Below are 13369 nucleotides of genomic sequence, written 5' to 3'. Positions count from 1 at the left end.
GCACAAATTTCGCTGTTATTACACATCAGACACAGGTAACGATGCTAATAATCTCACACTTACACAACACTTTTTTTCCAACTTGCCCTGCCATCTGTTTTGTAGGAATCTTCTCTCTAAAAAAGCTCCTATGAAAGCCCTATTTTGAGGGCAAAAGTAACATTCATCCCATACTCTTCACAAAGAAGTAGTTGTAGAATTGGTGATGGTGGTATTTTCATCATCTTCACAGACTGCCTTAAAAATTGTTATAAAAAAATCACCATCTCCAAAATTTTCAAGGACATATATCCTTTAATTAAACAGTATTTTCTTTTTTAAATTAAGTTTTTGATCACTAACAAATCTTATATACATTAAATATTATCAGGAAGTACATACGGTACATAAAAAATATATGAAATATTAGTAATACACCTTCCTACACAAAACGCATTGTAATCATAGTACTGTGAATTAACTGACTGTACTAATTAACTGTAGACATACCTAAAAAATGTGTTTTCATTATAATGACTTTGAATTTTGATATGTTCTGTAATAAATCTTTTGCTTCTTAAGTAATGACTAATTTTATACATAGAGTCTATGATTACTTCCAAAGTAAAATGAATAATACTGTTAAAAACTGAGTGGGAGGCAAGCAAATACTTAGCAAACAATTAGCAGATTCCCATTAAATGACATTGTTAATGTACTCCCACAATAAAGCCAAAGCATTCACTTGAGCATAGACACACAGAGTGACGGACAAGAAGCTACAACTCATGCATGTTTACAGTTAAGGTGAAATACAAACAGACAAAGGATTCTTAAGAGCATGAAGGACTTTCCAAAACAGCACTTTCCGTAAATCTTTGGATTGGCTGCCTCTGGATGAGGTTTTTAAGACTTTTGGCCAGCTCCAATTTTCATGGAGTTTTATGCAAATACAGGTAGGTCAGCACGAATCTCAGCGACTTCTTTTGAAACGTGGCCAAACCAAAACCCATGTCTGATGGGGTCCTTCACCGCTGCTCTCTGTGGTGTCACGCTGTTCCTCACCCCAGCACCACCTGGGACACCTCCTGCATGTTCACCACTTGCTTTTCACCTTTGCTGAGTGTGGGCTGAGACCTCGGGCTCCTTCCCAGTGGGAGGAAGGGAACCCAGAAAGGTCTCATGGGAGAGACTGGTGGTGCTCAGTTGCAAACACAGGGTGGGTGCGGAGATGAGCCATCAAAACCGCGACGTTAGTAACTAGTTTTGCTCCACTTGAACAGATCTATGTCTGATATGGAGTAAGAAAGGGGATAGGTAGGACCATGCTGTTTTCTAACTGCCATAGACATTCATGAAGAAAATTGAGATTTCAAACTACATGGAACTAAGTATTCACTTAACTCTTACATATGTTCTATAAGATCAGTCCCCTATTATTCTGATAGGGATAGAGGACTTTTACTACCATAAACTTACAGGCACTGATACAGAGAACAATTTAGAATATGCTCTTTGGTGGAAACAATAGAGCATTGTATAGTAATGATCTTTTGTGTAAAAGAAAAATCCTTATCCTTTAATGAGCCATACTGACAAATGGCAGCTTGAAGCCATTATGCCTGTATACTGTAATTGTTCATTACTAAAAACTTGACTTGTTCCAGCAGTAACAAACTGAGTAACGAGATAGCCATGCAGCCAGGCACAAGTGAGTCGAGAAGAAAAGAGCAGTGGTAGCCACTGTACTTTGCTGCCGTTCAGTTCCCAGGCATTATCACAGCTATTTCCACAGCAATGTTAGTATTCTGCTCCATAGTAGAAGTCTTTGAAGTTTCACCTCTATTAAGGGAACTAACTGAAGCCAGCTACACCATAGCTCTCAAGCACTACACAGAAATATGAAAGGATGTGAGTGTTCAGGATAACAATAACAGTAAATTTCTTTTAAGCCTTCTGAAAACAGTATAATTCATTTTGATTTGATTTAGCTGCGCATGTGGGGGCAAGACAACTCCTAACAAAACAAGCAGTTCCAAACTATTAATGTTATAGAGTTTTAAAGCTTTCCAGTTTGGTCAGCATTCAAATAACATAATAACAAACCATGACAGCAAGTATGGGAGACTGCTCCATGAAATGGTTTGAACTAGACTGTTTAATGAATACATACAAAAGATCAAACAAAATTGGTTTAATATTACTGTTTTTTCTTTATTCATGGCATTAATTTGTGCTGTTGAACTACTGGATACTCCTGAGTGCAAAACTCCCAGTTCTAAACTTCATGCAGAGTTCAACAGTCTCAAACAGAAAATCACACTGATTTTTATTCTTGTGTACATATTTGCTGCATGCTTCCCAGATTAACAGGTCAGATAACCATGCACGATGCATTTATTTGGTTTACGTTTAAAAATGGCTTTCCCCCACTGAGTTTTTCCACACTAGTCTCATGCTGAAATGTTTGTGCATAACGCAGGCAATGATCAGGATCAGAACAAACATCAATTAAGGGTGATCATTACTCTGTTCCCCAAACCCCAACACCAATCCACCCACATCTGAGAGGCATTGTTCACAAGTGTCACAATCAGATAAATATTATAAAAGCTTATACCTGTGAGTGACCGCCTCCTGCTTCTCGTTGATTCGCAGCCAGGCGAGCACGCTGTGAATTTTGACCAGGGGGTGAACGTGCAGTCGTCTTTGCAGGGAATGAGACACTCCTGTACGCGGGACGGCATCGCTCCTGCCCACCGCAGGCACTCACCAACTTCGGCAGAGTCGTTGTGCTCTGACAGGCAGGTAACAGCTGGAAAGTAAAGGTATGGAAATCTTTATGCTGTTATATATATTGTATTGCACTCTCTGGTCAGTACTTGCATTCTACGTGAGATTCGCTCTCCTGCAATAATAGGATAAAGTTGATGTATTTTTAGGTCATTATTCACGGGTCACTCAAAGACATGCTAGAAGCTTCACACAACCATAAAGACGCATTCTCGTTTGAGCAGTGTGGCATTCCAATCATCATATAAGTTCAATATTCTCAAGGAGGCAGTCATTTTAAGTGCCGGGGCAACAGTTGAATCAAGACACTGTACGACCAAACAAGAAAAGATACGATACTGTGGCTGTGTGCCATAAAGCATATTTGGTTCTCTAAATATCATGCTACCCATCGCCCTCTCACACTCTCTCAACTTTTGAACCTCTTACGTAAATGGAGATGTTTAGGAGGAAGGGTACAAGAGCTCAGCCTGGGGCTGTGAGAGAAAGGGGCTGCAGCTATTGCACTTCACTAACGGCAGCTTGTGATAAGATCATTCCTTTCCCTCTTTCAACAATCCTGTCCTTTTTTGGACTGTAGGGATTAATTTTTCAGGGTGGGTAATGGCATTGTATAGCCATGACAGAGGACAAAAATATTAATCACAGAATCACAGAATGTCAAGGGTTGGAAGGGACCTCGAAAGATCATCTAGTCCAACCCCCCACCTGGGTCACAGGAAGCCTATAATAAAACTTGCTAAAGTTTCAGTGAATTAATAATAAGTAATTATAATAAATAAAAATGGCCTACACGTCATTGAGTCTTTCATTTCATTAATAATAATTAATTCCCACAAAATCTCCAATGTAGGCTATTTATATCCCACACTGTAGGTTAACTAAAGCAAAGATAGGTCGTGACTTGATTAAAGTAATAAAGTCAGGGACAGAGTTAGGAATTGAATTTGGCCCCAAGAGCTTGGTCACGTCAGGCTCTCTGATTTCAGGCAAGTCCACACATCGTATCATTAAGCTACAGAAGATGAAATGATTTAATCCACATTTTATTATTTAGCTTTAACAACCTGTGATATTATTTTAGGGAGTTTCCTAAATAATTCAGGTTTTTGAGGCTGCATATATTTTTCGTTGTTGCCAGCATTTAGCATAACCAGGAGTGCATGAAGAAAAAAGTAAAAATAACTGTTTTCTTACAGCTAAAGGATTTACTGGGGTGTAACTTTGCAATGAACATACAAGATTTTTGGTTTTTAAATACGGTACTGGATGGGAGCAAGGGATGGGGTTGGCAACCTGGAAATAAAAAAAAAATCTTATTAAAATGTGATTAGATTTCTAAGGAAAAAAATCAGCATTTTGAAGAGTGTGCAATAGGCAAGCAATTGTTAAAAAGTCTCTTTAGACTCAAGTGACAGTAAATCAGCATATTAATAACTACCTCTAAATTGCTGATCCTTGCCTTTCACTTTCAATCCTTGTGACCCTTCCTATCTCTCAGCTCCCGCAGTCAGAAACTCGGAGACAATCTCCTTCTCAATTACGAGAGCGCGAGGACAGAGGTCACCGCGCTGTATGGCAAAGCGGGGCAATTGCCCTCTTCAGGAAGGTTAAACAAGTAATAGACTCGGATGCCCAAGGTCTGTGTAGCCTCATTACCTTCAGCAAGGACACCAAAGATTTGCCAACACAAACGTATCCGCGTGAAGTACAGCCGCCAAGTGCATGTAAACCATCTTCTCGGCATCACTGCAACCACGAGCGCCTGCGGAAGAGTCAAACAGCCTACTCTGCCAGCCCCGTGAAGCAAGATTTGCAATTGCGTAATAAACCATCATGTTGCAATTCTTACTACCACCTGACAGAAAACCACAACTCATTCCTGACATGAATGAATGGCAACGCAAGTGATGGAACTTCTAAACATCGATGTTAAACCAGGTGCTCCGTGCTCCAGTAAGTTATTATCTAATGGCCCAATCTCCTGCACAAAATGCCCTCAATTTTAAGCATACAAATAATTCCCTGAGTTTGCTGAGTCTATCTAGATGCTGAAAGTGATGGATATATAAGAACATAGGAGATCAGGGCAAATATTTGAGAGAGATCACGGAGCTTAAAGAAATTAGAGGCAATAGGAAACATAGGTAGAGGAAAGTAAAATTAAAACAACAAACATCATAGTCGATTATACATGTATAAGCATGGAGTTGAAAAAAAGAAAATATAATGGATATTCTAGTAAGAGACATAAGACCTAGAGGAAGAAAGGCGAAGCATCTCCTGTGAGTGATTCAGGATAGGCGGGTGGTTAAAAATAGTGAATTGCTTCTTTTCTCTACTTCAGGAATTTTTGTAAGCGCAGATCCTGGTAACTCAATCCTGTTATTCCTGACAGAGCAACAAAGCCTCAGTGTCAGCAAGAAAAGAGGGCAGCAGCCCTCCAATCCAAAAATCTTTTCTTGATGGCTAAAATACTACCTAAAGAGCAAACATTCTGCTTGCTTCCTTCTCTCCTGGACTTCTGCACTTACCAGTGCCAACGGTGTTATCACTAAGCATGAAACAAAATGCCAGCCATGAACATCTGTTATCCTCACACAGCAAAACCCCACACCTCCTCAGACTGGCCTAAGCAGTACCACGCACTTCAGACACATTAGAAGGCAATTCGTTTCCACTCAAGAGTTTGCAAACATCTTCAAAGACGATGCCAAAGCAAGACTTCTTCAATTTGAACTGAGTTATCTTCAGAAGTCTGAGCCTAATGGGCCTGATCTTTACAGAACGTCAGTCGTAAGAAATGGCAGGATTCCTGCTATAAGCTTACAACTGTGCTTGAGGTGAGTAGCATGAACTGCTAGAAAGAAAAGCCCATTAGGGCATTTTAATGGACTGAGAAGGGCCAGACAGGAAGCAGCAGACCTTATGGATCCACTCCAGGAGTTTGTTCAGGAACTAGTCATCTCATTTCTGCCTGCTGCAAACTTATTTCCCAATAAAGTTAGCTGTAATTTTTTTTAAAAAAATTATTTTCAAATACAGGCACTTCTGGAAAGAGAATGAGACAAATCTCAATCAATCTTCAGGAAAGTTAGTAAAATTATTTATCCTCAGTGGTTTCAAATCTCTGACTGGTTTGGCTCATGTGTGGTTTGTGTTGCACAGAAAATACTTCCCCATAATCCTCAGTTCTGTCACAATGGTTTTGAATAAACTCACATCGCAAAGCCATTTTTTGCTATGTCAAGATCTCATTGTTTTTTTTTAAGTGGGATGCCACTGGAGGGCAAATGCAGCCCATTTGCAGCTCTGTGCACTGAAAAAAAAAATAAAAAATCACATAGTAATGACAAATCCCTCCTAGACATAATGTATGATTTCTACCATCTTCTGCAGCATTTAAACTCGACACAAACATATGAACAGCAACAGCTAATAAAAGGACACTGCCAGATAAAGGGTTTAAAATTATAATATCAATTCCCACAATGGGAGGAAATACAGGATTTCCTTCTGAACTCCTGCTATTCTCTCATTACCCCCAGTCAACGCCACCAAATTGGAATTAAATACTCGGGGCCAAGCTGTAGGATGACAATTTAAATGCAGTTATCTCAATATAAAAAAAAGGCTGGCTCAAAAACCCACAAAAACCATGACAGAAACAAGATCATGAATTACAGTGAAAGGTAGCTGGGTTTAAAACGTTAAAATACATGTTTTTCAGAGCAGGGCTGGAATTGTGTTACAGACAGTGTGGACACATCCGTTAAGGCACTAACAAAAGTCAGTGATTAATATCAGCAACGAAAATAGCTGCAACCACTTTGCTTCAAGGCATGTCAAGTGTTAAATGTACAGCTTGGGGAGAAAATTTCCCTTCCTGCTGGTACAGGGTCTTGTCAGTGCAACTGAACAAGGACCGCTAACGGGATATTCAGTACAACAATCTCTCTCTATTGGCTTTATACTTACACCCAAAAGAGTATGTTTGTGTGCCATCACATTAGCATACGGCACTCAGAAGCATATGGAAGCTATACCCTTTTAACTACATTTATCTTAAATTAAAAGTAAATAGCAGACACTTCAATAAACTTTTATGTGGTGAAATCAAATGTTTTTAGGCTGTCAAACTGCAGAGGCACTGAATGCATCCTTAGATGATGTTACATCACCACCAAAGAAGCGTGTCGGCACCAACCTGGGGAATTGCTCTCAGTAGGCACAAGCGTGACTAAAGAGCACTATGGATGGTCCCAACAAAAGGAGTGCACTGAGGAATAAATATTACAGGCACAGCACTGCATCCAATAAGGGAAGATAACATAAATATAGTTCCCCTCAAGTACAAATCCAATTACAGACAGTCTTGGTAATCATATTCATTTACCAAAGTTACAATCAATTCTCCTTTAAAAATGCATTTCAACAGTTTCTAAAGGATAAAAAGCTGAAGAGTGAGAATACCAACTACTGACCAGTAAAATTACATAGTACCATGGCACTTCAATTCAGGAAACCTAAATTAGTGGTTTCAAAACTCTGGAATTAAATGTCATTAGAACATCTGAAAACAATGAGTGATAATTCCAGGAAGGTTCGCTCAGGCCAAACTCTGAAGCTAAAGCTATGTGGCAGTGTAAATCAAATGACTCAACTATGTATGGGAACAACGGAATGACCCACAAGGCTAGACAAGAAGTCTAATTAGTGCCCAGGAGGTGTAGACAAGATGATGTAATAATCTTCTCTGGCCTCAGATTATAAGAATGTGTGAAAAATCATTGCCAGCAGGTAAAGCCGAGGGAATTGTTTTAATGCAGCTGTTTACTTTCTCATTGTTTAAAAAACTTCTAATTTGGTGTTGCATAATTAGTCTCCGCACCCTTCAATGTTACAAGATAACATGTAATTTCTTACACATATCACTAATGATACGTGGAAAAGGAGTTCAGGGATAATACATTGAAAAAAAAAAGAAGAAAACTTTAAGGATATGGACTTGCTGACTATAAGCACAGTCTAGTAAGTTATGGCGACCTCAATTATTTTCTATGTTGATGCTCCTTCACACTTCCAAGTTACTCCAAAATCCCAGGTGAAACATTTATGTTATTCTTGATATGTCAACACAATCCCTAACTGTAGAAGGGGAACAGAAGTAGACATAATAGAAGACATAAGACAAGGCTTTGCTGAGACTCAGATTTAAGTCTAAGGCCCTGAGTCCATAAGGACAAAGTATACGCTTACATTCACCACTGTGATCCCCACCTTGGATGCAGCAGCACTCCCTGCAGTGAAGTGAAGTGTGCCCAAAGTTTGAACTTACAGAAGCAAACTATAAGATAACCATTAAAAAATAAGTCTGAGGTAAAAAAACAAACGATGCCAGGAAGGACACTGAAGGAACAAATCTAGTAAAACTAACAGAGGAAGAACTGGAACAACCAGTTATGCAGCCGAGAAACTGGCTCCGAGCTCACCCCTTTCCCAGTTTGTAATTATTAATGATATTGACAGTAGTACTGAAGGGCTAACAAATGCCACTGAGCAAACAGAGCACTGAACAAACGCAGACCCCAACCAATGTGCACCATAAACAAACAAGAGGAACCTGAGATGAGACTGGGAAGCAATAAAGGTGGTAAATACCAACTGAAAAGATAAAGGAAAGCAATTGAAAATGATTTGCATGAAAAGGGGTCAGGGAAGAATTGGGTAGAAAAGTTGGGTTCAGAGCATTAGCCTGGAGAATGGAAAGAGGAGAAGTTTGCAGTAGAGTTAGAATGGAAAAAAAAAGAAAAAAAAGCATGCAAAACTAAAGACCCTTCTCAAGTCAAAGGTCTCTATTTTAGCTGCTCTTCAGGTTGTTTTCCTTCTGCAGCCTTCCCACGACATGCTGTGCACATGGGGAAAACAAGACGGGTTAATCTAGGTACAGAAGCCTCAGAAAAGAGAAGTCCCAACTGCAGCGTGGTGGGATGTCACCTCCAGTGCAGCCAGAGCCCTGCTCCTGCCAGGGTGGGCATCACCATGTGCGTGTGTCCAGCCCTGTGGGTGCGTGTCATGGGCATTCCCCAGATGCAAAGGGACAAAGAGGTCTCTGGGCACACATCCCTCACACGCCAACCCCTCTTCACAGCTCCGTGCGTCTCAGCCACCAGCACAGCGCGAGCCTGAGAACAAAGCAGCTTGTATGAAAGGGATTAAATATGTCCATTAAAACCAGCAGAATCAGTGCAGGGGACTTTTGCCATTTAATGCCTTATACTGGACTCACCTCCATTCCACTTTAAGTTAACTTCAAGTACAATTTTTCTTTGATACTTATGGATGATATTACTGGTTATTTGGTTGGGAATACAAAATTTATACCACTGAAAGAACTGAGCTATTCACGTCAATTTTGCCAAGCTGTGTGACTTCATATTTTAATTTCTCCTCAGCTGTGAACCAAGACTGCCCATTGCTTAAGGAGAAATAGGAGAGAAATATCTTGCTATAAAGCCCGGTTCTCCTCCCACCCACACACTGAATGCAGAACACAGGATTGATACATTAATGTCTAGCACCATTTTCATTTTAATACAAGTGTTTTCTTATTGCAAGTGTTTCACACTCCGCCTGACTAGAAAGACAAATAATATGATTTTTTAATGTTTCAAATTTACTTTGGCCAAAGAACAACTGCAATCTGAGTGCTTCTACATTACGCAATCAGTCTAAGGAATCTTTCACAATTTTTCTAACATTATTATGGGTTTTGAATTGCTTTTACTTTCCCTTTCTATTAAAAAAAAAATCAATGGAAGTGCATTAGATGATTAATGACAGAAATTATGCTTCTGCTTCTTTCAGAGAACATAACAAAATACAAAAACATGCTTCCTTTTTTGCCTCTTTCTGTGGCCCACAATTACTAAAATTATTTGAGTTCAATTTATTTGTAGGACCTACCATCAAGCTATATTTAAGATGAATCATTTACTGCACAGCTTCAAAATAAAACTAACAAGACATCCTGTTACATATACACACATTGAGACCACGGTAAATAAATAGAATCAAACATTCCCAATAACACAAAAGAGAGAAAACTGAAAACAAACACAGCATTTACAGTATTTCTAGTAAGTTGGAAAATGATCCAGCTGATTAAGAAAGCACTGACTTTCTTTCGAAAGCTCTGCGTCAGTTATATATTCACTGGCCGGTGTTTTCAGTGGCAGCTGGATGAACTGAAAATCTGATGCAGTCTGTTTTATTCGAGCCAGGTGCAGTTTTTGGTAGAACCCAAAGGTCACCTTTCACGACAGCAGTAGAGACCTCAATGCTAACAGCCAACTCACGCAGCGAACCCAAGGAAGATCTCAGGAGACAGCCCTGTAAACTTGTCCAGCCAAATGTCCATTTCAGTCTGATTTATTTTTTTTTGTATTAGGTTGGATAAAAATACCCACTTTCAGATAACTGGGCATTTGAAAACCCTGCCTCGTGTTGGTTTAGGAAAATGCATCTGAAAATCTTGCTCTGGAAGGCAGGCGCTCTGCCGTTTCACTCCATCTATCCCTTTACAGCGAGGCGCAGACACTAAATCCAGAACGTAACACTAACACACTGACATATTTACAACTCCCCCACCATTGTATTTAAAATATTATGGCCCAAGGCAACACCTTAAGACTTTAATCTACTCTTCCTCCTCAGCTCCTCACTCCCCAAGCTCTGGCTCTTCTCATTTTGGCATTCAAAACTCCTTGCTGCCCTTAGCTGGTCAGGGACAAACAACTAAGCCACCACGGACACACACAGGTCCTTCTACAACTTTTCAACTCATTCCAATGTCTCCTGCTCTCACCTGCCTGTTCTCCTCCTTCCCCAGTTAATTCTACCAGTAATGTCCAAATAGTCTCCTACCAGACATCCTCCAAAGCCCCAGGTAAGTCAGCACAGATTAACCTGCCGTGACACAAAAAAGGGTTGTGTGGCATATGTTCTCCAAAAATTCGTATTTGCTCACTGCCTGACTGCACACCTACCATTTAAGGGAGAATAAACAAGTTTGTCTGGAATTATCAATTCTTTTCTGACCGTACTGCCTGCATAATGCTGCTTATACCACTGCATAAAGGCATGCAGATTTGGACCGCTGTAAAGTAAGACCAGAATGTGGTCTCCTCTGTTTATCTGCAATTTTAATTAATCATGCTTTTCCAGAATTCAACCACTGTGTGGCATTTTACAGCATACAGGTTTTTCATCTTCATCAAAGTCCAAAACTGCAATTCAGAAAGTAGTAACATGGAAATTTGGAAACCCTCTCATCACTTTCTATATTCCACTCATAGAAACTGCTGTTAAATTTTTCTAAAGTACCAGTGGATTTTGTAGATATGGTCCTGCATAAAACTTGCCACTTCAACTAAAACTTTTCTACAGCAAAGAACAGACAGGAATACTAAATGCCCTGAGGTGTGAAGTTTGGCTACTCAATTCCAGCCTAAAACTGATAAAACGACTAACGCTACTTTGACTGAAGCTAATAAAAATGCATACTCAAATAACTGATGTTATCTAAATTAAGTATCTTTCAGTCGCCATACAATATTGTCTACCTCATGAGACAAAATAAAGATTCTGTACTTGAGACTGAAGTTTAAGTACAGTAAAGACACTGAATTTAGATTTAAGGTGAGAGAGGCAGAAAGAATTTGTGCAACATTTCCATGCACAACCTTGAGAAATCAAACGTTTGGGGCCTTTCAGGAGGTTTGCCCAGCAGGAAACCTAAATACCTAGATTTGAATCCCACTAAAAGCAAAGTCACACTCTGATGTGTGGGAGTTCCATACATGTATACATAATGTATAAATCATACATACACAGAGGCTTTTTATACTTCTTCCTAAACATGCCTAGTGTGCAGGGGAAAAATGTTTTACAGAAACCCTACCTCAGGGCATCCTTTCTTTAGCAGGAATAAAACAGACAAACAAAACCCCCAAAACTACCCAAATTCCCCAGAAGAGACTAACAGTCAAAGATACTGAAGGATATACCTCTATACAGGGTGTATAAAAGACCTCGATTCCCATAAGTCTAAGGATTGGTATTTCCCCCGGGTCATGTTAAATGAACTTTCCTGTGTGAGTGAAGGAGTTCCAATAGGTTTGGCTCTTAAGAATAATAAAAATAATTACACTCATCTTTCCTTGTATTTGTTGTTCAGACCATTCTCACTGCTAGTCCATTCTTTTTTACTCTTCTTCTGAAGCTAACAGATCTATTGGGACTATTTGCTTTCCCCTCCTAGTCTCTTAAAAACAAAGCAGAAGATCAGAGAAGATGCAAAGGGAGATAACTTACAGCACATTATGTTTTTCTTATGATGATCTCTTCCTTTCTTACAGGAAAAAGAAAAGAAAAACAACATTTCTTATTTAGCTGCTGCTACTCTTCTTAAATTTGCACTAAATTATTATAAATGACTGGGGATTATGAAGCAGATTGTATTCCTGAGGAAACAATACAAAAACTCACATTGATTTCATTAGGAAAAGAACATCCTATTACACTTTCTTTTTAATATCTATGAATGAAGCATTTGTTTGCAAGCATTTGTTTCTAAAGCAATTACACAACCCAAATACTGATTGATCACTTTAGGATCGTTCATGTATAACAGATACAATATTTGGACACAAAAAGTTCTCTACTGTGATTGCTTTACCATTGGTTCAGACCGCACAATTTATGGTTTGTTTAACTGAAAAAACAATCTAATCCAATAAAAACAAATTAATACAACAAAAAGTAAATTGCATCAGACTTGGAAATACTTTCCATCCTGCTGGAAGATTATTAGTATTTTCAGTTATTATATTATTCATATGCTTCACTCGAGCTAACCCCAGGGTACAGCTGACTGGGACATGACACTACTTTTTCTTATAATACAGTCTTCCCAGTACAAACCATTAAAATCTTGGCTATAATAAATCACCAGATTGATTCTCCTCTCACACCATCTTTTCAACTGTTAAGTTTTGTTAATCTTTGCTGGAGCTCAGAGCAGTTTCTCCCACAAAACTGCTCTAGGTGTGAATCTTCCTTGAAGCTGACGGTTTGTGCCAACTGTCATTACAAGATCAGACAAGATCACACTTAAAGGGAGGAGCACTTAAAGCAGTGGAAGGTAATTTCTGGAAAGTAACTTGGAATAAAATTTCTCAGAAGTGGGTTTATGTTTATTTTTGCTGACTTCTTAAAAAGTATTCTTTAGAAAAATATTCAGGAGAACAAGAGTCACAGAATCACAGAGTTACTGAGGCTGGAAAAGACCTCTAAGATCACCAAGTCCAGCCCATGACCCAACACCACCACATCAGCCAGATCCCAACACTAAGTGCCACATCCAGCCTCTCCTTAAAACCCTCCAGGGATGGTGACTCCACCACTTCCCTGGGCAGTGCATCCCAGTGCCTGAGCACTCTCTCTGTGAGGAAGGGCTGCCTGAGATCCAACCTAAACCTCCCCTGACACAGTTTCAGGTCGAGCCCTCTGTCCTGTCACTGGTTGCCCGGGAGAA

The 13369-nt window shown here is 39.5% G+C and overlaps 1 protein-coding gene across 1 annotated transcript in view; it reads right to left on the bottom strand.

Moving 5' to 3' along the window:
- LOC104279156 (thrombospondin type-1 domain-containing protein 7B-like) overlaps positions 1–13369 on the bottom strand; it is a gene marked incomplete at both ends in the record, with an annotated part of 128780 nt that overhangs the window by 19049 nt on the left and 96362 nt on the right. Inside the window, 1 exon segment of the mRNA XM_009876345.1 lies at positions 2600–2794. Coding sequence (XP_009874647.1) covers positions 2600–2794 — 195 coding nt within the window.

Source organism: Apaloderma vittatum, unplaced genomic scaffold (genome assembly GCF_000703405.1).
Source record: "Apaloderma vittatum isolate BGI_N311 unplaced genomic scaffold, ASM70340v1 scaffold7779, whole genome shotgun sequence".
Classification (NCBI taxonomy): Eukaryota; Metazoa; Chordata; class Aves; order Trogoniformes; family Trogonidae; genus Apaloderma; species Apaloderma vittatum.
This window is presented reverse-complemented; position numbering and strand designations above follow the sequence as displayed.